General features: G+C 48.9%; 1 protein-coding gene across 1 annotated transcript in view; it reads left to right on the top strand.

Moving 5' to 3' along the window:
- PRDM16 (PR/SET domain 16) overlaps positions 1-25,119 on the top strand; it is a 341,589-nt gene that overhangs the window by 270,727 nt on the left and 45,743 nt on the right. The window contains exons 4-5 of the mRNA XM_074924608.1: positions 14,817-14,951; positions 24,695-24,797. Of these exons, the coding sequence (XP_074780709.1) occupies positions 14,817-14,951; positions 24,695-24,797 (238 nt within the window). The remainder of the gene's footprint in view (positions 1-14,816; positions 14,952-24,694; positions 24,798-25,119) is intronic.

Raw genomic sequence — 25,119 nt, 5'->3', positions numbered from 1 at the left:
CTCATATTTGATTGAGAAGGGGTAATAGCCCGTTTCTTTGGAGGCTGCAAATGCCAGAGAAGGAAGGTAATTGGTCTAGGAGGGCGTATGGAGCTGAAAGGTCTGTAGATAAGAGGCTCCCTGAGCCACGAACCGTGCGTGTCACTTCTCTGGCAAACAGCGTAACGAGCATTGCCTCGTGCTGGGGTTCCAGGGCCTGGTGCGAGGAGGCACAAGCAGCAGTAATGGGATCAACCCGGGCAGTGGGACTGGGCTGGTTCCTCTGCCTCCCCCTGGAGCAGCGGAGCCTCCCGGGCTGGAGCCGTTTAAAAGGCAATTGGAAAAAGAGCTGGCGACTGGATTGCAGAGAGTAATCCTCTTCTGGCAGGGGGACGGACCAGATGATCCAGCGTATCTCAGTATTATGGTTCTATAGCAACACTCAGAGCACCTCAGAAACAGGAACACGAGGAGCTCAGGGACGCGGCAGGGTCCCAGTCGCCTCAGAGGTGCGGGAGCGGGCAGGCAGCACCCTCACCCTGAGGACACTCCTCCTCCAGGACGTGTCAGCGGGACTGGCAATAGCTTGTGGGTTGCCTGGTGATGACCCCGACGCCTTCAGGTGTCCTGTACTTGAAGTCCGAACAGGTTTACGAGCCTCTTTGGGATGTCAGGTTGCTGAACCAGCAGGAATAGCATTGGGTCTGAGATGTGGGTGAAAAATGAGCACCCCGGAATTCCTTTACAGTTTGAGTAAATGTTAGAGGGCAACATTACTGTATTCACTGTGTAAATCTGAAGGAAAACGGCTTTGTTCATTCTGTTTATGTGTCTCTGCTGGATGGGAATGGTGCTGACTTGCAGGTAGCTGTCAGGGGGTGGCTCCCCTTCTGTAGAAACACGATTCTTTAGATAAGAAGCGATTCCAGAAACTTTTTTTCTGGTGCAGAAACAAACCCCTTGAGGCAAAGATGCCACCCTGGCGTCCCCAGTTCTTATTTTAGTGATGCTTGGACTGAAGATGAACCGTGCCTAAGAATTTCAGATTGAAGAAGTTCTCCTGCAGGATGTAGAGCATACGAACAGCCTTCATCTCCCTGGGGGGTGCACCAGCCCAGGAGAGGATTCCCTAGAAGCTGGAGGTGCTCTGAGGATCTGCTCTCCTTACCTTGCTCTCATTATTCAGCAATTATCCCCGTGCTGCGAGGCAAAGGGGTGGAAGAAGCCTGGATGCTCCTCTGCTTGCTCCTCTGAGCCCGGAGCAGCGGGGAGGCTCTGGGCGAGGACCTGCCTCCCCAGCCCCGCTCTCCCCACCCGGATCGCTGTCCTCCTCGTCCCTCTGGCAGCCCAAGGCAAGGTGAGCCCCTGATCACCGATTCCCCCCCCAGCCCGTCTCGGAGCCCCTGGTGAGCTGGTGCCGAGGGGCGGCTTGTGGCCGGTGGCTGCCGCGGGACCTGCCGCCTCTGTCGTGCCCCCACGACCTGCGCGTCCCCGGGGCAGCGAGTCCAGAACCGGACCTCGCCTTTGGGCCCAGAAGGTCTCGTGCGGTCTTGTTTGTATATATTTTAAAAATAAATCAATAGGCAGCTTTCTGCAGGATGTAGCTCAGCGGGGTGGGAGCCTCCGGTGCTGCTGTGGAACGGGTGCACAGGCTTCATCGCCTCATTTTTGCACCTTCTTTTGGTGATGTTTTCGGTAAATATCAACTATAAAGAAATCACACATTTCAGCTTTATGAGAGGTGAGCAGTACATTGTTACTACATCAAGAGAAAATTTCTCTTGGGCTTGGTGTGAGATGGCTGCTTTGTTTTCAAAGCTCTTTAAACAGGGGTCTGCTGTTCCTGTTTTTGATCAGCTGCGTTGTTCAGGAGGGAAACCTATAATATCCTTTCATTCTTTTTCTCAGTGCCAACCCAGTTCACAAACTCATCTATTTCACACCTTCTAAAGAGCATGAGAATAATCTGCAAAGCAGCTGCCTTACTCATTTCTGATAAGAAAGGTTACAAGGACTGTGCTTCCTCGTACAATTGTGGCACCTTTGGGGGGGTTTCCTGTGTAAATGAAACCTTGGTGCAGCTGTGCTCACGGTGCTGGCGGCTCTGGGGGAGGGTAGTGCCTTGCTTTGCTTTAGGGTTTCTTTTTTTTTTTTTTTTTTTTTTTTTCCTTTCTTTTTTTAAATCTCTGTTCTGAAAGTGTAAGGTCATGGCTAAAGCTGTGGTAACATGCACCCTTTTGGCCTGTACGTTCAAGGCATTTAAAGCTAATACGTGGAATATTCCTAGGCTGCCTGATTGCTGTTATATATGCTGACATGAAAAGCAAGGAGGGATGATAATTCTCTGGATTAGGCATCTCATTGCTGGTGAATTTTGTGCTAGGAGAGTGTGATACCTCCTTTACTTAGGGCTTGCTGCTCCAAACGGCACCTTTGGCAGCCTGTTGGGTGGTGGTCCCCTTCCTTCCACGGTTGTATCTGGCTGTCACGTGGTTGTAGGTGTCAGTCACGACCACCCTGAGCCTCCGTTAAGCGGTGCCTAAGGCTGGGTGCTCGGGCACGGATCCGTCCACACGTGGGGCAGAAGCTGTGGGTGAAGAGAGAAGCGAGGCCGGCACGGTGGTGGTGGTTGCATGGATGTAACTGGCCCCCACCACGTACAGAGTAAAACCCCATGTCCTTTCCTACTTCTCAGGACACCTAACAGCTCCGTCTCGTTGCACTGCTTGTAGCTGACCTGGCCAGTAATTTCGATTCCCTGTACTTTTGATTCCCAGTAATTTTAATTCCCTGACAGACAGTTTGATTCCTGGTATGCTGAGGTGTTCACAATGTGGCCCAACCACCAAAACCAGGTGGCAGGATAACTCCAGATTTTAGGAATAATTCTCTTCTCAGTTTTAGAGAGTGAGACACAGAAGTTGTATCCATCACATATACCACAGGGCATGGGCTTAATTATCTGGACATCAGTTACCTGCATCTTCCTGTTACTTGAACTTGGGCCATATATCCCTGAATCTATTGATTAAATGGAAAACGTGTGCTGTGTCAAGAACCTCAGCTCTCTGGATTCATTCACCTTTCCCTGGGGTACCTGTATAATTGATGTTATAATTTGTTTCATATATTATTCATGATCAAGTCTAATCTGAGAGCAAGGGGCTTGCAGGGGAAGGGAGTGGGGCTGCCAGGACTTTCAGACGACAGCCCGAGTTCTTCCCGAGGAAGAGGCCGTAAGGGCCGTAAGACAATGTTATTTCACGTGGGTCTTCTTGTGCTGGACCCTTCAGTGGTCTTTGCTAAGGCTGTAGGAGGCTGCTATGTTGTAATTGGTATTAGCAGTATGAATGGGCATTTGAAGTCTCTGCTACTTTTTTGGCCAGAGTGTAAAATGCGGCAAATGGTTTTGGCACTCGGTGTGTTCAGTAAATCACTCTGAAGAGGTCTACATGTTCGTGGTGTTCCACAACTCCATTCCCGAAACGTTATTAAAATAAAGCTGTAGTAATAAGAAATGATTTAAAACAAGCAGCAGTGACCTCCATCCATACTGATCTAGCGGAACACCCCCCCACACACCTGAAGAAGCTGATCAGAGTTCATGTTTAGGGTTGGCTGTTCTGGTTACAGCAGTAGCACCTTTTAGATGTGAACAAGGGGAAGGAGCCAGGTTTTTGGGTTTCAGCCTAGGGGATGGTGCATGGCTTGGCCACTTGTAATGTTCAGTGTAAAGCCCCAGTTCCTGGAAATGAGCAATTAGCACAGGACCTTGGGTTTCTTAATTGCCAGGCACAGGGGAACCCCAAGGTCAGTTACAGAGAACAGACCAGAAACCAGACAGAAAGCAAAAAGAATCCATCGGCGGTTTTCATCATCTCATGAATTTTAAGACAACCACGTGATTTTGGACACTAATTTGCAGAATTTGCAAAAAGTACCTGTTCTGTACCGCACACCTTGTCCTGTGCCTGAGGATGCGGTAACGTTTAGCTCAGTCAAAAATGGCTCATCACAACTTCTGCAGAGAATTGTTCATTTCTGGTCCTCGGCAGCACATATGTGAACGTTTCTAACAAGACAGTGAGAGAAACGTTCCCATCTGCACACTGTAAGGTTCTGTTCGGCTTCCGTGCCTGCGTTTGCTCCCTTTTGCCAGGGCTGCTGCTCTGGTCTTCCTCCCCCTTGGCTAACCGGCACTCGTTCGTCAGAGAGTGCCATTTTAGCACCACATCTTCCTTTTGAAATTGTACCAGGCTAAAGAGACTCGGCAGCTTTCTGTATCTCCACAGAAGTGAATCGCGTCTGGTTTAATCCCTTGGACAGCCCTGGGAGTTCAGCACTCCTGTGCCTCTTACTTCTCCCTCTTCCCCATGAAGTGAAATGAAATGTCCTGGATCTCTAAATCCTCCTCTGCCTGCAAGCAGCCTCTGTCTTTAGTTTATCAGATGAAGACTCCTCTCGAGTTCCCATTTATTTTTCATCTATTAAGCTTTTAGAACTTTACCAGTTGCAGTTTTTTAAAATGAGTCAAAATGAAGTGGAATACAAAAGTGTGGTGTCTTGAACTCTTTCCGGGGGAGGAAAACTTCAAAGTTTGTGTGTGTGTATATTACAAAGAACTGGAAATCCCTTTCTTGACTTGTGTGTACAGTATCTGAGGCAACCCTGTGATTTGATTCAAGCATAATTTTTTACGGTTTACTGTTTAATTTAAATCAGTGTGGTATGAATTACGTTACCAGTGAAAAATGAGCTTTTGTTGAGATAAATGCCTGCCATCATCTTGAAAGTCTTCTTCTGTTTTGACATTTTTACTTTATGTTTTTTCTGCGTGGTGATTAGATGTTTCTGTGCAAGCGTAGCTGATTGCCCTCAAAGAGAATGAGGGTGGGAGAGAAGTACAAGGGGGTGGAATTGGTTTCATGCCTCAAGAGGAGCTGGCGTTGGTAGCACCTTCTTTGACATCCTGTGTTATTCAGCGTTGTCTTCTGGGTAGCAAAAGTCCACCTCCAGAGCAAGAATGTCGGGAGTGCTGTGCACAGGAGGGGGAAAGCAGAGCCCGTGCTGATTTTCCTCAAGAGTTCTCAGCTTCGCCTCCTTCCCCCTTCGCGCAGAACTTACTCCGCAGTGTAATCAATACGGTGTCTGCAGCGCTGTGGTGCCCGTTGCATCAAGCTGCTCTGTAGAGCAGGAGATGCTTTCGTGCAGATCGTGTTTAACGAGCTCTGTAAATGCTGTGCTCTCTAATTATTGCCGCTGTCGGGTTCTCCTGCGAGGCTTCGTATTTACGGTCGGGTCTGGTGCACGTTCAGCTGGAATGGATCTGCTGTGCTTGAAAGACGCATGGATGACGCTGCGATTTTGCAGGCTTTTTATCCCGATGCAAAGCTAACTGACACATAGGAAATACTCGCTGGCTGTTTTGTGCTGGTACGTAAGAGAATAGCAGTTAATAATGGGCAGACCTTCAAAAGGCTCAGTTGGATTCAAATGCACTCAAGAAATTCAGCCTCGCTTACGGAGCCTGTGTGAGCTCTCCAGGCTCCTCTGCTTTGGAAATTGAACAGGACGTTTTGGTAGAGAACAGCCTTGTTTCATGTGATTTCTCATGTTCTTTAGATGTGGTGGGAAAAAGAATGAGAAGGTTATTTTTCCGTGACAAAAATATGTCTCAGTGAGAGCCTTCCCTACAGCTTGCTGGTATTTTTCCTTCAGATCCTTCATGAAACCAGGTAATAGGGTGGCACCACAGCAGACCCAGAAACGCATACACCAGTGGAAAATTTCCACTCCAGACGTGTGGCTTGAGTGGGAGGGAAAGTTCAAAAGCACTCACTCTTTTAAAAGCCTGCATTGGTCTCTCTCCCGGCCGCAGCTCCGGCCTTGGCTGCCGTGGCTCCGTCATCGCAGCCCCCGCCGACCCCGGCGTCCAGCTGGGCTGTGTCATGCCCACCCTTGTCCCAGCTCCGTCTCCGTGCGGGCGAGACGGCAGCGTGCTTGTTTGAGGGGAGGAGATGCGTTGAGATTTCTCTCCTTCTCCATGAGGTTCCCCCGTGTTTGGAAGCACTGGGCGCCTGGTGTCTTCAGCCGAACCTGGGGCATTCCGCGAGCGAACGGGAGCGGAGGTGGCTGCCGAGGACACCCCTGGGGAGGCCACGCCGCCCGGCCGGGAGCCGGGAAGTCAGGCACTGGGGAACTAAGTTCTCTGATCCCACAATCATTTAGCAGCACTTCGAACACAGACTCCCCCTCGCTACGCCCGTCCCGGGGGCGCGCACGAGCGTGAGGAGGAGGAGGAGGAGGAGGAGGAGGAGGGAGGCCCTGAGCAGCTCCCTCGGGTGATGGCAGAGGGACGCGCCGAGGTGGAGCTCAGGGAGAGGCCTTCAGGAGCAGCGTTTTCTCTCCTTATCATCTGGCGTTTCTGGGGATGGGGAGCTGGCTCCAGGCGGTGCTGGAGGACCTGACATTTGGACAAAAAATTTACTGTGTGCCACGAAAAGTCGTTCTCGCTGAATATCCATCGAGCTTTTCCTGTGGCCCTAAGCTGGGGGGCAGCAAACAAGTTGGGTTTATCCGAGCTGCTCTTCCCATCGGTTTTCTGTGCTGTGACCTGTTTTTGTCAGACACGTTTCTCATTAACTCTTTGTCAAACCACCAGGAAGCCTGCTTAATTGCAGGCAGAGTGCTGAATTTATGAGTTCATCTAGGCTTCATGTCTACACATTGACAGAGGTGTTTCTCTGGATGAAGCCTTTTTCTCTTCATTTTGTGGCAAGAATGGACTTTCTGTTTCAGTTACTTCTGAAAGTCATAAATTGTAGCAGTCCCTCCCTCCCCTTTATTTAAAAGAAACACAACAAAACTTCATGGCAACAGTTTATTGCTCTAAATCAGCTTGTGGGTCATTAAAGCAAAAAGGAAAAAAAAAAAAAGAAAAGGAAAAAAAAATCTCCCTCTAACTCCTGCCAAATAAAATGCGTACATCAGCCAAACTGTCAAAGGCAGATCCTGCAACTATGGGATGAGAAGGTTTATTACACTTTCGGCTTCTGGGGAGGGATGTTATAGCAACAGGACGCTGGGTCACTGATGGCAAACTCATGGTTGCTTCGTTTCTTCATGCACACTAGGAATCCATTAAGCTAACTGACGACAGATCCCCAGGCATTCCAGTCCTACAGCACACCTCTGCCGGGGCCAAATGTTGGACGCTGCCCATTAAAACGTGAAAGAAACAACCCAACAGAGAGCCCACAAATTAGAGAAGCAGGAAACCTCAAATGATGTGCAAAAAAAATTGTAAACGGTCAAGAGAATTTTTCCATAACTTTTGCTTCATAACTCAGCATTTCTGATGTTAATAAATTATGAAACAGAGCCTTTGCGAGATCAATGAGCCTTTTGGAGCCAGATCCTGAATGCTGTTCAGCAGACAGCAGATGAAGCTGCAAAGTGAGTCCTGGAACATGACAACCATTTCCTTTTGGCCGGCCAGAGATGAGTCTGAACCCCAGCCCCAGCCAGCGGTCTGGGGCGGGATCCAAACTTCGTGTCTCTGCGGTGCGCCAGTTTAAACCCCTGTACTCCAGACGAACGGGGAGGTGCGCTTGTTTTAACCCGACGGACTGAAGAGGAGAGGGATGGGGACTTTGCAGTGGGGAAAAGAGCGTTCTGTGAAAAGATAGTGAACGTCTTGGCAAGACAAAATCACGGCGCTGTAACGGGCAGGGAAGGGGAGAGGGGCTGAGAGTGCTTGGCTGGAGTGTTGGATTGGAAGACAAAAATGATGGGAGGTGCCTTGGGTGAATAAATAAAAGTATATACTGAACTCACCATCTGCAGCACAGGGAAAAAAAGATGAACTTAGCTTTTGGTGTGTCCAGTAAAAAAAAAACCAAAAACCAACAAAACTTTGAGAAATCCATAATTGGGTGGGTGGGACAAAATGGAAGACTGATCAGAGAGAGGTGAGGCAGAGGAAGTGCCCCCGCAATAATTAACTTCATGAGAATGCCCACAGGCTGCAGCCCAGATGAAACAAAGCTTGGCCAGCAGATCTGCAAGTGAAATCTGTCCCAGCCTGCCCGCAGCTCAGCCTGGGGAGAAGGTGAAATCAGAGAGAGCGTGTCCTGCACCGCCGGGGCTCCGTGGGGCAGCCGTGCCCCGGCCCGAGCCGGCTGGCGGAGGAGGTCAAGCGGTGCAATAGCAGCACACAGTGGGCTTAGGCTTGAAAAAATGTTACTAATTGCTAATTATACATTTATTTTTCTCTTCTGCTCTCCTCCCTTATCTTCTCACTTTTCCACCCCCTCCTTTCAATTTAGACATTTTAATGTCTAAACCAAATTGCCCATCAGAGACCTCCCTACTACCTCCCTGATTTCAGAATGCAGAGATCAAGCAGACGTACAACTATTACATTTCAACTCCACCAAGTCAGATTCCTGCTGATTACGTGTGATTTTCTGTTGTTTTTTTTTCTTCCTGTGGCATTTTTTTATTTTTTTTTTTTTGCTATTGGTGCTAAATATCTGATGTCAGCCTTCACCTATCCAGGAAAACAGGGATATCTATGGAGGAATGGTCTCACGCTTAAAGCTACTGATGAGCCCTTGATAGAGGTGAACTTAGTTCTGGTTTTAACTGTGAATAACCCATTGGCTTAATCAAGCCGGGTAGGACTGTTCTAATGAGCACATCCCAAACCAGGTGGCTGTGGTGAATTGAGCCTTCCAACAGTCCGCGGCGGGATGAATCCCTCTGTGCTTCCATTTGCTGTCTTTCATTTACCCACAGATAATACTGTTTGCCTCCCTCTTCTTTCACTTGGTTTTCTTCAGAGCTTCAGTCATCTCAGTGCTGGTCATGCTCCTTCTAAAAAACATGTAAAAATGAACGATTTATGCGCAAAAGCAAGCCTTCAACCAGAAAATCTTTTTTTGTTACTGATAATGATTTGTAAACAGTTGGTTTGAAGAATTTCAGCAGAGGAAATTTCTGATTTCCTTCTGGTCTGTACTGGAAGAAGATGTGGTAACAGGTTTCAGTTTGTTTTTCCGGAGTTTTTTAAGGTGGAGGGAAAAGAGGGACTTAGAATATTATTCTGTGTGTGCACATTTGACAGAGGAAAAAAAAATATATACTGCAGATAGTGATTTGTGATTACTATTGGATTTCTCAGTATTCTTTAAATTGTGATAAAACTTTCATGTAGAACATCAGAAAGGAGCGTGAGTGTGTGAACTCGATCTTTAATTAGAGGTGTCAACCACAAAGAGCTGGACTCGCTCGAGAACGCCCCGGCTCTGCAACAGGACCCCAGGTTTGTACCGCCGGTGGATTACACACAATGCATCTCACCGAGCCGGAGAAAAATCTTCCTCTCCAGACAGTTTGTCACTTTTTTTAGACAAATATTGAAGCATCCTGGTAAATTAACATTGAAGGTATTTGCCAACCTTGGAGGTTATCACCTGTACGTCTTACTTCAGCTGCAGGGGAAAGGCCAATACTGTGTGTTTGCAAATACTGATATTTTTATGGAACATTTAAAGGCAGGATTTACAAGAGTAGCCTGTGTGCTTGTAGATACTGTCTTGCTTTTATTTTTGTAGCTGCGATAAATTGCAAGTATCTAATGAATACCCAATCGCCAGGCACTAAACAGCTAGTAGCTTAACCTATACTTAACTTCGTTTGCTCCTGGATTGTGGGCACACAGGAAAAAAAATGCTATTATTAATCAGGCAGATAATGTTCCTTGAAAATTAGCTAGATAAATCTAGACTTAGAAGGGTTTACAGCAAGTAAAACTGTAGAGCAGCCGCTCTAAACAACTTTGCTAATAATCTGTTCCACATCATTACGTCCTATTGTGATTGATTTTTACTGATTCCTGATGAATGTTTCTTCCTCGGAATTAATGAGTGAGTGAAACTGCAGCGCAGGGAAGAACTGGGAGTCAGAGACAGGTCTCAGTGGTCTGTGTGGAAGGTGGCACACCCAAACCGTGCGGTTCTGAAGGAGTTTCTTCTTCTGCGGCGGCACTGCGGTGGCGGTGGAAGGCAGCGCCCGGCCCCGGGTGGCAGGTGAGGGCCGGCCGCGAGGGAAGGGGCATCGTTCCGGGGCGGAGGGCTTGACCCCAGGTGTGCCGGCCCCTCCGGTAGCTCCGTTCCGGGCTCGCTCCCGCCTTGGCCGCTGCACACCCTTGGCGGTTCTTCCCGGGGCAGATGCCCCCCACACCCCACGGTGCCAGGGTTACCCCGCGGGGCCGTCCGTCTGCCCAGCACCCTCAGACCATCGCACCGTCAGGCTGCCCGCGCGCTGCCAGCCCATCGCGGCTGCAGAGGAGAAATGTGTGAGCAAGAGGCCTGGGAAACTCCCTACTTCAAAATGATGCCTTTTACTAATAGATGCAACGGGGTAGTGGGACTCGCGGAATTACTTCGCTGTGGCTCGGCTGGCACGCGGGGACGTGTTGCTGTTGAACAGCGGTGTTGCTGGCAATACTCTGTCCACTCTCTTCAACCTCTGTAACATTTGTTTTGTTTTCCAGCTGTTGTGGCTGCAGAGGTTCCTCACGGATACGGCCGCAGCGTTCCGGGCGATGGGGCATGGCCGGATGAGCAGCACCGTGCAGGGATGCTGCTGGGCCGTAGCTCGCGATGCCTTGTTCTATTTAGGGAGTAGAGTGAGTGTGTGTGAAAAACAGGGGCTTAAGTTCTCAGGGTTTCATACAACCTCTTTTTTTCTCATTCTGATCTGTGAGATTTCACACCCCCTGTTTGGGTTTTAAAGCTCCACTCAGATAAAACCACAGAGTTTCAGGTGACTTCTAGCTAAGCCGGGACCTCGTTCTGAAGCAGAGCTGTGGAGCCTTGTGCAGGGGCCCTGCAAAACACTTGGTGAATTTGAGCTGAATTCTGGGGTTTCCCAGAGCTATCTGAGTGTCTTCAGCCAAACAATTCTAGAATATGAAGAAGAAAGAATGTGAAACTGTAAGAGACAGCCGTGAAGTAAAATAGACTGTTTGTGTAGTCCTGGAGTTTGCCATATTGTATTCCCGGAGTGACTTATTTTCACTGATTGCTGCTGTATAAATTGATGGTACGGGGAGGACAGTGGGACGCTGCTTCTTCAGACCATTAAAAATGACACGTTCTGTACCCAAACCAGTCAGTGGCTTCAAATCAGGAGCTCACCATTGACAGTTCGTCTCGGGTTTGTTTTCCGTGGGAGCTGTTACCCCTTTGTCTCTAGGTGTGTGTCCCCTCCTGCCCCTCAAGGTGCTGGCTTGGCTACTCAGCTTCGTTAGCTAATTTGGGGTCAGTAAGGCCAAGACAAGGACTTTATTCTCAACAACAATCAACAGCTTTACTCAGCCTCCATGTTCCTAGAGGTTCCCTGAGATAAAACAGAAGTTTTTGTTATTTTAACTTGAGTAAACTCGGTAGAGTTTTTCAACCCATATAATAAATGCTTCTTTTTTTGGTTGGTTTTTTTTTTTTTGCAAAGTCCAAACTACATTAAATTGGCTTCCTGTGACGTTACTGTGGTATATCAAGCCTTCGTTATGATGAATAGAGCTCAAGGGGAGGTAAACAAGGGCATCTCTAAAGTACCAGTTCTTGAGAAAGAGTCTTGTTAGGGAAGAGCGGGGGCTTTGGAGGGCGACGTGGCCAGCGCACGGTGTGGGGTTCAGCTCTTGGCTGCGTTCAGTAACACGTTCTAATGAACTGTGACTCGTTTGCCTGAGGAGTTTCCTCTGTTCCCTTTCCTTTTTCCCCTTAGACAATGGAACCGTGTTCACTGTGGGTGAAGATTTATCATTGTTTAACTGTGGAGTGGTGAGAAGTGATGGGATGGAGCAGGGGTGATGCGGCGCGGCCGTGAGGAGGGGGCCAGGGCTTTGCAAGTGAGGAGACCCGGTGCCAGGTAGAGTGGAGGTGGGAAGGAGGGAGGAGGGAGGCTGCACACGAGGAGCGGGCACCGAGGCTTATCCTGGCGAGGGGACGGGCATTGAGGATGTCAGAGGGGAGGTTTGAGGATGTCAGAGGGGAGGTTTGTGAGCTCAGAACATGCGCTGGGGGAAAAAGAGAGGGAAAAGATGCTAGCGTTGATGGGCAAGAACCTGGGATTTGGAGGAAGAAATCTGAGTCCTGGAAGTTAGAGCTGCTTGGCAAAATGCTTGGGACTGGCGTTCAGAGGCAGGGCTGGGTAACTTGCAATGAACTAGGTGGCATGGGGTGAAGTTCATGGAAATGGGCAAAAGCTTTGTGCTTAACTGCCCCGCAGTCCTCTTGAGAGCCTGAACAAAGGTCATCAGCCCTCTCCTGCACCACGAGGCCTCTGCAACTCGAGGGCAGAGACCCCGCGAGCTGCTGAGGGCTGGGACCTGCCGCGGCGCCTGCAGCGGTGAGCCACGTGCACGACGTGTGAAATCACAAGGAGGGATGGCTGCTGTTAGCTTGCTTTCAAAACCAAGCGAACAAGACAAAAGTGAAACAAGTGACTGAGAATTAGCTCTCGTAAACCAGAAATTGCTTGGAAAATTTTAACAAGCTCGCCTGCAGACAGGGTCTCGCCGATGCAGTTTTCGGCTTGTGAATTCCATACTGGTTTGGAGAGGAGAGCTTGCTCTCATTTGCAAACCTGAGTAGACAGATCTGCTCTAGAAATTAACTGGGACAGTGTGGCAAAGGACGTTGCCTGTGCAACTCCTGTTTTATTTACTCAGGAAGCTGGAATGTGAGGCACGAACAAGGCAGGGTTCTCTCCAAGAGGAAGGATGATGTGTCGTGGCTAAGACAGTTGAATTGAAGACTAAACTCCATCATTGCTTCTGCTGCTGTGTTCTGAGGAAGTCATTGAAGCCAAACTTGCCTGAAGTGGCCACTAATTGCGTGTTCCTCATTATCTCTGAAGGTCCAACTTGAGAGCTGGGAGTCTAACCCAGAGAGCTGCCGCGGGGTCAGGGGGTTCCGGACGCCAGCAGGAACACGCAGGAGTCCTGCGGTGCTGGGTGTCATCTCTTCGCCTTGTTTCTTGAGCTATAAAGTGAGTTTATTAGGAATCCCTCATGAGTGTGTTATAAAACCACAGGACAATTTGGGCACACGGTGTTGCCGTGCGTAGTTTTTGTTTCAAATCCTGTGGTGCGTTATATTAATGCGGCTCTTTGGCCTCCCGCTTTGCTGTTACAGAGACAAGGCCCGTCCGTTCCGCCAACCCCGCGAAGTGGGATTAGCGAGCGACGGCCAGAGCGTCCCCACGCAGGGATTCGTGGAACTGAACGCAGGGAGGGTTGTTCCTCTCACCAGTTCTGTCCCAACAACACATTTTCTGGGAGCAAATGCAATGTTTCACTGAAGCTTCGGTTCTCTGTTTTGGTGAGGAAGGAGGAAGCCACGTGCCAATGGCATGATTTTTCCCTTCGTCCATTTTTATAGGCGTAGCTTGGCAGAAGATGGGCCGCGGTGGGTGCGAGGGGCCGGGTCTGTGTGCCGGGACGTCGCGGGGGGGTGCCGGGCTGCTGCTGGAGGGGCGTGGGGCGGTGTGGTGCGGACCGGACACTCCACGGCTGTTTGGAGCTGGGGAGCGAGAGTCTCGACTGACTGTCGCTCCAAGATTTCTCAGCCTGACCTTATACTTGATTTGTTGTTGTCGTCGCTGCGTTTTAATTTTTCCTTTCCTTTGTTCCTAGCTTTTCTTTTTAGTCCGTCTTGAAATAGATGGGAAAGTATTATCGTATCCCATGAGATTCTGAGAGAATTAATTGCTAGTAAAAGCATGTTAAGAGCTTTTGATGACTGAAGTAATTTGCAATGACACAGGGTCTGGCAGGGGTAGGGGCAAATCTAAGTCTAGGGAAAAAAGGAGTTTCTGTAAAAGGGAGGCCCACTCATGAGCAGAATAGTCTTGCCACGCTCAGGACTCAGGGGCCTTTTCCTCATTTTGGGAGTGTCCTGTGTAATTTTTTAAATGTGCTTTTGTGAGTGAGTTGCAGAATGGATCGTCACAAGCATCGGTGTGGAATGCTGAGCATCTTCCCTGTTTCTGTGTCATCGGCCTTGCTTTCCTGTCTTAAGAAAAAAAAAAAAAAAAAGTGCTAGGTCTCTTTCTGGTAAAAGAGCAGTTTTCTTGAGATCACAACCCTTTAATTAACCCTTTTTTTCACACCTGGACTTTTAAGTATTTGAGGGTTTTATGTGGAAGGATTCCTCTTTTGCACACCAGCCAAATTTTATCTCGCCTTCAACCACACGGATCCTCTAGACTAGTCAGTGAATTTCTCATGTAGTAATTCTATAAATGAAAGTATCATTTGTTATAGCAGTTTTTTAAAATATAATTTCACAGCACTGTGGGAAGCGACCTGTTTTGAAAGTTTACTATAAAAGGGAATGTCGTTTTTTTATTTCTAATAAAAAATGATCCCATGTGAAAAGATAAAATAGATAATGTGAAGATGGAGCCGTTTAAGGGCTTTGTCACTAAAATCAGTACAGTCTGGAGAAGTTACCTGCTTTGATTGCTGGTGTGGATTCCAGAACCGTGTCTTTGTCTCCGCAGCAATTGTAATCCTGAGCCTGTTACTCGTGGACAACTCTGATGTACGTCCTTGGGGGCTCTGCGAACCAGGAACTTCAGATTAGGACTAAGAGCTGGTTTCAGCCTTGTCACGTGTCTCTTTATTAATGATATATACCATCCAGCTTCCTCCTTTCCGTGTCTTGTTTGGAATCCTGCATTGCGAAGAGTTCTCCTTTCTTTCTTCCTTCTGTAGCTGCCATCTGATATCAGATGACCCATTTATTTCTTCTCCTGTCCTGCAGATTGCTGACGACCTGGGAAATGAGAAATTCTGTGTTGATGCTAGCCAGAGTGGAGCTGGGAACTGGCTGAAGTACATCCGCGTGGCCTGTTCCGGTGATGAGCAGAATCTCGCCGTGTGTCACGTTAACGACCAGGTGAGGACTCCGGCACTTTCTGGGTTGCTGTGCTCACCTCACCCCTTCGGCAGGTGCCGGGGTGGGTTGCCCAGAGGATGGTGTGTAGTGGCAGCACTGCACGGAGGCGACCGAGGGATTCATCTGTTCAGCAGCTTTGCTGCCGCGTCCCTGGAATGATCTAAAACCCCTGGACTCGCGTGATCTCCCAATCCCCGGCTCCTTTTGCGGCGGGGGAGATGGTGTGAAACGTTAACACCTGGTGTGAAACGTAGGTTATCTTAACAAAACACAGCGAGACAAATGGAAACCAGTGCTGGGTATCTTGTCGCCATCAGAACTGTAGGTGGTTTATGTTGCCAGCTGACAGTGGTGGGCAGAGAGCGCCATTCCACGCTGTAGACTCAGTTGTTGTCTGTGTCAAAGAGAGGGGGGGGAGAGCAGGAGATGGGCTGGGAGTCTGCGGAGGAGCGAGAAAATAAAAACCTGATGGGCGTGTTACAGAAACACTGGTAGAGCAGGGGCTGGGTGGGGGTGTGGGCGAGGGATATTACATGGAATTAATAGGATTTTGGTAATGTTAGCTAATGTTTGTGAAGTTATTTGCATCTTAAACCCAAAACCGGATTCAAGCTGAGCAATCCAAGTCAGGAGTTTCACAAAGCTCAATTTGAGCGCAATTCAAATATAAGTTGCTGTTTCAGACCTAACTTAAATGAGAAATGCAGTCTTAATGTCCTTACCAGTTAGCAAACAGGAGGCATATTTGGATGCACAGAAAAAATGAGCTGAGGATGGAAAAATATAGTTCTCGCAAAACCATTTAGAAGTCTGTAGCTGACAGGGGAGCTAGAGTGAATCTGAAGTAAGCCAGCTCATGTAAAAGGAGAGTAGCTCAGGGTGCGCCAGAATGTCAGCCCGCTTTGTGAACTTAGTTCCTGTTTTAAAATGCTTTTAAATAACTCAACTTTGGATGCAGGGGGGAAAAAAAAAAAAAAAAAAAAAGACAAAACCAAAACAACAAAAATATCACAACTGTTCATGATTTAAGCAATCTTGAAGCAATCGAGGCACAAAGCTCTACATTTCAGCCCGCTCAGTTAAAATGAGCTGCTGATTGCTTCCGTGCCCACTCACCACTACTCACAAGTGCTCTTACAACAAGGAGCCTTCTAACCAAGAGCCAACATTTATCATCAACTCCTTGTCTTGCACCGCGAGCTGCTCGGTGCCTTCTGTGACACACACGGGGCTGCTCCTCTGTCTCAGTTTCGCAGAATGACAGGATAAATATCTTGGGGGCCGTGACAGGATAAATATCGCAGGGGCCATTACATTTTCCCTCACCTGTTACTTGGGGGTTTTACCATCCGTCACTCTGCTCCGCGGGAGCCTGCGGCTGGCCCGGCTCCTCCCGCGCATCCTGCGGTACCCGGGCACAAACCCTCGGGCCAGGGGGCACCTTCCCGGGCTGACGGCAGATGCGGCTGCGGGCGCTGGCTGCTGCCGGCCAGGGGTCGCGGGTAACTGCGGCTTTAGCGAGAGCCGCTCCTGCTTCCCTGGCCCTTTGCTCTGCCGTCTGTGCAGGTGGCTCGGCCATCCTTGCAAAAGGGGGGTGAAGCTGTCACTGAGCATTTTTACCAGCAACAGGAGAGAAGCACAAATATTGAAGAGAAAACCCAAATATTTTCAATTTGCGTTTCTTAAAAAGAGCCAGACTGGGGAAAGAAACTGAGTTCACATGAGTTTTTTTACATCAGTACACATTTCTTCTTTTTAAAATGTTAACTTGTGCGCTGCTGGCTTTTCCCAGCTTCTTATAAATCCTTGGATGCAAATATATACAAAATTTGCCAGAAACCTGAGGCCTGTATCACATTTTATTCTAAGCCCAGTCCACTGCATGTCCTTCTGTCCTTGTCCCTCATCTGGAGATTTTTGGTTGTGCATATTTTTAGTGCATGCAGCAACCTGATTGGAAAGAACAGCTGTTTATCATACACACTCATCTTCTTTTCTTTATTTTTTCCTCGGTAATGACCACTCTTTTACAGCTTCTTAATAAATAAATTTAATAAAGTCCCATAAAAGGGGACGGGTAGCGAGCAAATGCTTCTTCAGGAGGAAGAAAATAAAAAGGTGAGGAATATAATGAAAGAGTAGCAAAGCAAAATGTTTTCTCCCCCTCAGACTTCTTTCCCGAAAGACTGAAGAGTCTTAGGTCAGGCCAGCTGGTGGGAATGCACAAGTCCAGTGTGAAAAACCAGCAGATGATGGTGATTGATAACTAGAGGCACCGGATGCTTTGGGGGGGAGGAGTAAAGTTGGAGTAAGGATATAGTATTTCCTAAGCTATTGATTACGACAGCCTATGGGCTCATTTGAGTGGGGCAGTATGTAGAGGAATCAGCAGCACATTAAAATCTTTGTCGGTTTTTGTATTATTATTTGTAGAGGAGACAATTTAACCATGTTTGTTCTGGAATCTCCTGTTCGTTCCTCACACCACTGCGACACAAACCCAAGTCTCACTACAGAGTTTCTGGTGTTAGTTGGTGGTTACTTCTTTTACTGAAACTGATAATAATTTTTCTGGATTGTGAAGCTTCAAAGAACAGAGATGGCTGTGAGTGTATTTGGTTCTCACCAAAACTAAGAGAGGAAGATAAATAGAAAAGAAAAACTGTCTAACAGTCCGTAAGCATGTCCGTCTGCGAGCTGCTACGTGCTTTTGTCAGACTCGGTGAATTCATAATTCACAAGTAGCCAAGGTGTCTTTCGGATACAACATCCTGTATTTGAACTCTTTGGCACTCAAAATAAAACTACTAGATTGCAAAATCGAGTTCTTCATCCTAGTCCTAAAACACACCGGACTGCTAAACAGCAAAGCAAAGCAGCAGACCTGTCAAAGATACTGTAGTTAGAGGTGGTTGGAGGGTGCAAAACATTATTACCCTTCCTTACCCTTTATTTAGCTGATGTCAGTGTGAGTCCTGTGCTAAGAAAAAGGGCGTGGGGTGGGGGGGGGTGTGCTACCGATCGTCCTCCCGCAGACACCCCCGAGTGTGAACAGTTCTGTTCAGGTGGTGGCTGCGCTGAAGTCACGGGCGCTGAGCTGGGGCCCGCACAGCAGCGCGGGTTGGTGGCAGGGCCCTTGTATGCTTTCAGAATGAATCCCCTCATCTTCCCTGGGGGATTTATTTAGAAAACTGAATTTGTGTCGACTTCAAACTTTTTCTTGTGCAGAAAAACCCCAGACAGTTTGTTCAAGGGGGGAGTTCTGTTGGGTGCTGGTGAGCACCCTGCCCATGAGAAAAGAGAGATCTCAGACGGGAGAGATCTCAGACGGGAGAGATCTCAGACTGGGGAGATGTCAGACTGGGGAGATCTCAGACTGGGGAGATCTCAGACTGGAGAGATCTCAGACTGGGGAGATCTCAGACTGGGGAGATCTCAGACTGGGGAGATCTCAGACTGGGGAGATGTCAGACTGGGGAGATCTCAGACTGGAGAGATCTCAGACTGGGGAGATCTCAGACTGGGGAGATCTCAGACTGGAGAGATCTCAGACTGGGGAGATCTCAGACTGGGGAGATCTCAGACAGGAGAGATCTCAGACTGGAGAGATCTCAGACTGGGGAGATCTCAGACAGGAGAGATCTCAGACTGGAGAGATCTCAGACTGGAGAGATCTCAGACAGGAGAGATCTCAGACAGGGGAGATCTCAGACTGGGGAGATCTCAGACTGGGGAGGTCTCAGACTGGGGAGATCTCAGACTGGGGAGGTCTCAGACTGGGGAGGTCTCAGACTGGAGAGATCTCAGACTGGGGAGATCTCAGACTGGGGAGGTCTCAGACTGGGGAGATCTCAGACTGGGGAGATCTCAGACTGGGGAGGTCTCAGACTGGGGAGGTCTCAGACTGGGGAGATCTCAGACTGGGGAGATCTCAGACTGGGGAGGTCTCAGACAGGGGAGGTCTCAGACAAGAGAGATCTCCGATCAGAGAGATCTCAGACAGGAGAGTTTTGAGCCAGGACACATCTCAGGCCCTTACGAGAGTGACTCCTAAAGCCAGAAACATGTTATAAATTTTCAGAGTGACTAAGCATTGCTGATTTCTACCTAGCGCTATCTCCTAGTGCTGCTGTTCTTGACTTTATTTAATTTCACGTTGCTAGCAGGGTACGTTTTTTCCAGAACAGGGACACAAAAAAGAGGGAGGAAGGCTGCATCATACCTGTTCATTAGGCACGCAAAGATTTGGGGTTTGTTTGTGAGTACCAAAAGAAAAGGAAAGCTTTTGCAGTAAAAGATTACCCACAAAATAACTAAGCAGCATTGTCATGATAAGAGCCAGGACAGGCTGTTAATCAAAACCATTTGCTTTTCAGGAAAAAAATAAACATGTTTACATGGGGAGAGGGTACTTTGTGCCTCTCCCCTCCCCAGACCACATTCTGTTCTTCTTTACACTCCTGTAACTTGGGAACATTCCCAGGAATGTACAGAGAATTTTTCTGGATTTTTAGTGAAGTAATTGACAGCAGAATCTGGACCTCTGAATATGTTGTTGTTTTTTTTTTTTTTTTTTCTTTTTCCAATTTACAGATTAAAACACTGCTATTTAGAAAGAGATTAGCTGAGACATTTCATTAACTATTTTTCAATTGTGAAACCAATTTTCACGTGTAAAATAACGTTAGCCAGTTTTCTTTGTATTTATTCTTAATTGATAGGTATTTGGAAAGAACTGAAGAACCTTGATTGACTGAGATAATTGTGTTTTAAAGGAGGACTGGAAAAGAATCGTAGAAAAATGATACGATTTGCTAAATGCATCTGGAAAATGATACATGACTTGGGTTTTATTTCTTCATGTTGCTACTGCTGCCTTCATGGGGCAAATGCTTCGGCAGCTTAGCTGTTCTTATTCAGGAGAGTGTAATATTAAACAGAGTGTGTGTAATAAATATAATAGCCACGAGCTTGCTTTCAGGATGATAGTGCTGCTTTGGTTTGTGTTAAGATACTGGAAAAAGGGACTAAACAGGAGCTACAGTGATGGAAAAAAATCAGGCCACTGTTTAATAAACCCATCTTATAGATGCGTGTATAATAGAGATATTTTTATGTGTTTTACATACATATTTGGTGACTCTGTTCAGGATGCCTACGTATCTAATACAGCGCCTTCGAAAGAGGAAATAAAAAGCAATGTGGCTTAGTTGAAACAAAGAGAAGGCGATTCCAAAGGAGGAAAACATCAGAACAAAAGCAAAATGTGCAGCCCCGTTCTGGCCAGAAATCCACGAGGCCAAACTTTGGCGTGCTCGCTCCTCCTTGGGCCAGCCAGACACACAGATAGGTCTGATACTTGTCTTAGACCAGCAGTAGGTAGAAATATTTGCCTTGTTATTTCATTGTGTTGCTGGTGTAGTTAACTATTTGCAAGACAAGAACGTAAAGCAACCGCTTTTTCTGCTCGTTCTGAATTCTTTGTCCATCACTTCAGCTGCACGCTGATGCAATTAGTGGGTGGGTTTTTTGATCTCTAGGTAAACACTGCAGCTGTTTTCTCAGTTCTCTAATGCTCTTTTTTTTTTTTTTTTTTTTTTTTTTTTTTTTTCCGAAAGTACAAACGTGTTGCCACAATGAAGCTAAGATAAATAGCAGACAGAACTCACAGAGCAGGTAAACAGTGCTGTTTCTTATGAAAGATACCTAAATAATAAGGGAATACTCGGACGTACTTTTCTCACTTGACGTGTTTCATCCCCATCCCTTGCCTCGACGCTGGAAACAGTTAAACGCTTCCCGTGCTGTTTCGGAGCTCTGTCTGTCTCCAGAATGCTTTTTCTCAGAGAAAAGGTGTACAGCTTTGATTACTTTGTGCTCTGCACTGAGAGAGATCAGCCTCAGAAGGTGATTGTGCGTTAGGGTTCTGCATTATCGATACTTGCAGTAATTGTACCAAATTGCTCGCTTATATACTGCAAAACGTTCTAGCCAGAGCCAGCTCTGATACCCCCAGTTTACATCCACAGAAGCAGTTACAGAGCAGATCCGAATACCAAGCCCAGACTGGAAAAGGATTCCTCTGTTTTGGTTTTTTTTGTTTGGTTTTTTTACTTTCCTTTTTTTCTTCTTTAGTGCCCCATGCCTAGAATAATTTTGATAAAAAACCAAGAAATGTAGTATTTTCAGTCATCTGTGAGAGCACTACCCAAACCCTAGTTACGTTGTTTAACTATTTTGTGTTCAGTAGAACCGACTGGTCGTTAGGAGAGGTGCCCCTTTTGTTGGGAGAAGTAAGAAATGATGATGTGTGGAATTTTTATATAAATGAGGAACAGAAATGATTTATGAATGTAAATGTTCTGATGGATTAGTAAATCTGATCTTTTTCGGTGCGCAACAAATAAAAAAAGGAAAGGAAGCACAGCAGTAGTTTTAATTAATTCAGACCATCGGTAGCACGATTGCTAGATGAAGTTAATTATTATAATGAAATGTTTGATGAAATTAATGTGACTCCAGCAGAATCCAACTTTTCCCTAATCATTAATGAAGCTCGTGCTGTATTTCTTGAAAGACTGCAACAGACATGTTTTTATATACCAGAAGCTACTTTGTGCTGAGAACAAACAGGAGGGCAGGAGGAGTTAAAGGTTAGGATACAGTGGCAGCCAATTAATGTTATAATTCGGAGGGAGTTTTTCGACGTAAAATTTGCCCATGTGTCTGTGAACTAGGCTACGTTTTAGGTGGCGGTTTGTACTTTAGTGCTCGTTTGGTTTGGGGTTACCAGCTGGAAGAGAAGTGTCCGTTAATAGCTATTTTGAGTGCTTTTCTTTTTTTCCCCGTAGCTAGCTGCCGGTGATGGCACATCACGCGTTCTGTTTTCCCGAGTCAAGCCCTAAGCTCTGTGCTTACTCCTAGGCTTTCTTTTGGTTTTTTTTTTTTTTTTTCAGGCAGGTTTTCCATTAAACCCAGTGTGGTTTGGTTCTGGGGAAGGCTTTTCTTGTTGAACAAGCAGGCAGGAAAGGGAGTGGAAGTGCAAATGAAAAAAATGAGGGGGAAAAAAAAAAAAAAAGGAGAGTTTTAGAGTTTTATAGTTTTATACCTCTTGTAGTTTGCAGTGGAATCTGTACCTAACTATGGGGTCTGCGTGAAGTTTCACCTCCTGCCGCGGCCGCTTTCCAGCTGAGGATCTCCAAGCCCCGCACGGCGACACTGGGATGCTCCGGTTGACTTTCCCCGCTGGTCCCTGGGGCGGGTGGCGGGGTGAGGGCGCCGGGGCCGGGGACAAACCAGGACACGCTGGGGCTGGCAGCGGTGCCGAGGATGCTGCCAAGCGCCGGGGGGGTGTTTCTGTGCGGTTCGGGACACCCCGTGAATCACAAACAGTTCCGATTTTAATTTCCCTTCGCAACCGTTTGGTCCCAAACAGCGTCAGCGCTGCCGATTTGAAACTCTCGGGAGATTTTTGGGGCCTTTTCTGCCGGGAGCCGGGACCCTGCCCGTGCCGGGAGCGGCCGGGGGGCGCAGCCGGGGGGCGCCGGGGCCGCCCTGCAGGCACCGGGGCCTTGTGCCCGTGCTGGGGGAGCGCGGCTCGGAGCCCCCGGGCCGGGGCAGCGCCCGGGCGGCCGCAGCGGCAGCTCCCGCCGCCTCCCCCCGGCCCCGGGCCCAGCGGCTCCCGGAGGCGGGACGCGGGGGGAAGGGGGGGCCGGAGGGGCCGCGCCTCGCCCGCAGCAGCCAGGCCAGGCGGCCCCGCTCCTTCCCCGGGCAGCTCCGCTCCTCCCGGGGCCGGGGCCGGGAGCGGGGCTCGGGCCGGGGCCGGGGGGAGCGGGGCGGGGGCCGCGGCCCGGCGGGGCCGTTGGCGGGAGGAGGCCGCCCCCTGCCGGGGCCGCGCTGCCGGGGCCGGGATCCCGCCGACGGCCCCACCGCCGCGGGAGCCCCGCACCGGGACACCCCCCGCCCTCCCCGGGCCGCCCGCAAGCGCCGGGCCCCGCGGGGAAGTGTTTTCGCCCGGTCGGGACCGGGGGGAAGAGGCGGCAGCGCCGGGGCGAGCGGCGGCCGGTCGCCGTCGGAAGAGCCCCGGGGCCGGGGCCCGTCAGGGCGGGCGGTGGGTGCGCTGGGGCTGGGCCCGGGGGTCCGGGTGTGATCCGGTTATTCACCCGGGGGGGGTCCTGGAGAAACTCCTCCCCGGGAGCAGCCCCGGGCGGTGACCGGGGTGTCCCGCAGGTCCCCGCGGGCCCGGCCCAGGCACCCGGCACCTCCGCGGAGAGCGGGGGAAGGCGCCGCGGTGCCCGTGAGAGCGGCCGGGGCTGGGGGGCACCCGATCGGGGGAATCCTGAGCAAATTGCAGGCGATATCCTGAAAAAAAAAAAAAAAAGTTTCCTGCGCGGCTGTTAAAGGCAGCGCTAGTAAAACTCTGCAGTTAATAGCTGTAACCTGTTGAATTCTCACAGGCACAGGGAGAGGACAGGGTCCAGCACACTCTAAAATTTGGACAACACACAGAAGACGCAGAGTCTCTTGGATTTCACATAGCTCTGACCCTCTGTGGCTCGGGCGAGCCCCCGTCCCGCTGCTGATGTCCTGCTGCTGCTGGTTTTCGCGCTTTTCCTCGCAGAGGCCTTCGTGAAACGCCTCCCAGTTGGCATCCTCGAGCTCCTCCACACCCAGTCCCCCCGAGCAGCGTGCGACTGGGAACGCGGTTTAGTGACCGGTCCTCGCAGGGAACCAGGGGACCGCCTGCCCGCTCGTAGCCACTGCCAGCACACTTGTAGCCACTGCCAGCACACCCTCCCTCCCCGGGAACTCTGCCCTTTTGTCACAGGGAACGGGGCCGTCGGGGCCTGCTCCCGTGTAACCCAGTCGTCACCAGCTGTGGTCGATTTGGAGGTAGAACAGTAAAGATGTGTATAAAAACATGCGCCGATATGTCGACACCTTGCAGCCTCACACTTGGTTGTGCTCTGGATAAAGGGGATTTCCTTCTAGTTGTTATTTTCTAAGAGACGCATCCTTGGAGCGCGAGAATTCACTCTGGTTCAGGAGGCCTGCGTCAGGCCTAGGTAGCCTTTCAGCCCTGTTCCGCACGCTCTAAGTGGCCACGCGAGTGGGGCGCAGGGCTGGCGGGCGCTCTTTGCCTTGCCTGAAGCCTCTTTATTTCTGCGTTTGTGCCCGGGTGTAATGATGAAGGCTCGGCGGGTGAGCAGCGCTGCCCTCGGGGCGTGTCGGAGGGTCCAGGTTCTGTGCCTAGGCAGGAACTCTGGCGGGGGATGAGCTGCTCACCTGGAGTGGTTCAGCTCTTGTCTTTAGGGGTCAGGTCCTCAGGCTCTAGGTGGGACCAACCTACAAAATAATTCCGTGAAGATCTGCTAATTCAGCTCTCTGATCATCAGGCCAGTTTCGGCTTAGAGAAGCAGAATTCTGTCAGTTCAATCTTCCCTTTGCTGTAACAAATACACTAAGACTATAGGAGGTAGGGAAAACAATGGGAAGATTTTGTGTCATTTGAAGGAGAGAGGCTGTTACCATAAATATTCCTTTATTGTCCAAGCCGCATGAAACTCTGACACACATAGAGTAAAATAAAGGCAGGAAAAAAAGAGCTCTCCGTAGCAATTATCACACAAATCAAGTGACAGCCTCCCCTATTAGCCGGAATAATTTGAGTTATTGGTTAAAATGTAAAATGCAAATCTTTGCATATTTAACATGTCTCTCAATTTTTTGTTTCTGATTCCCAGATCTATTATAAAGTTATTAAAGAAATTGAGCCAGGAGAAGAGCTCTTGGTGTATTTGAAGGAAGGTGGTTATTCACTTGGGAACATGGCGCCCAGCATGGAAGGTAAGGCCTCGTTTTGCTAGACAGGACCTTTTCGCACCTCTCACCAGCAAACCTGGGAATGTCGAGAACCTCAGTTAGTGCTGAACTGGGACAGAAACCCGATCCGGTCCCTGCCCCTCCTGTAACCGTGAATACTTGATGCTTATTTCCACCCTTTCTCTGGTGAGAGTAGATGTCTTAGTCAACGACAGCAAGTTTTTATTAACCTCAAGGCATGCGACAGATTAATTGCTTCTTCTCTTTGAGGAACGTTGTGGTTCTGAATATGATTGGAGGTGCCTTTTTAATCCCCGGGGTCACTGTGGGGTTTTTGGGTGTAATA

Source organism: Athene noctua, chromosome 22 (assembly GCF_965140245.1).
Source record: "Athene noctua chromosome 22, bAthNoc1.hap1.1, whole genome shotgun sequence".
Lineage (NCBI taxonomy): Eukaryota > Metazoa > Chordata > Aves > Strigiformes > Strigidae > Athene > Athene noctua.
Note: the sequence above shows the minus strand (reverse complement) of the source record. Positions and strands in the feature narration are given on the sequence as shown.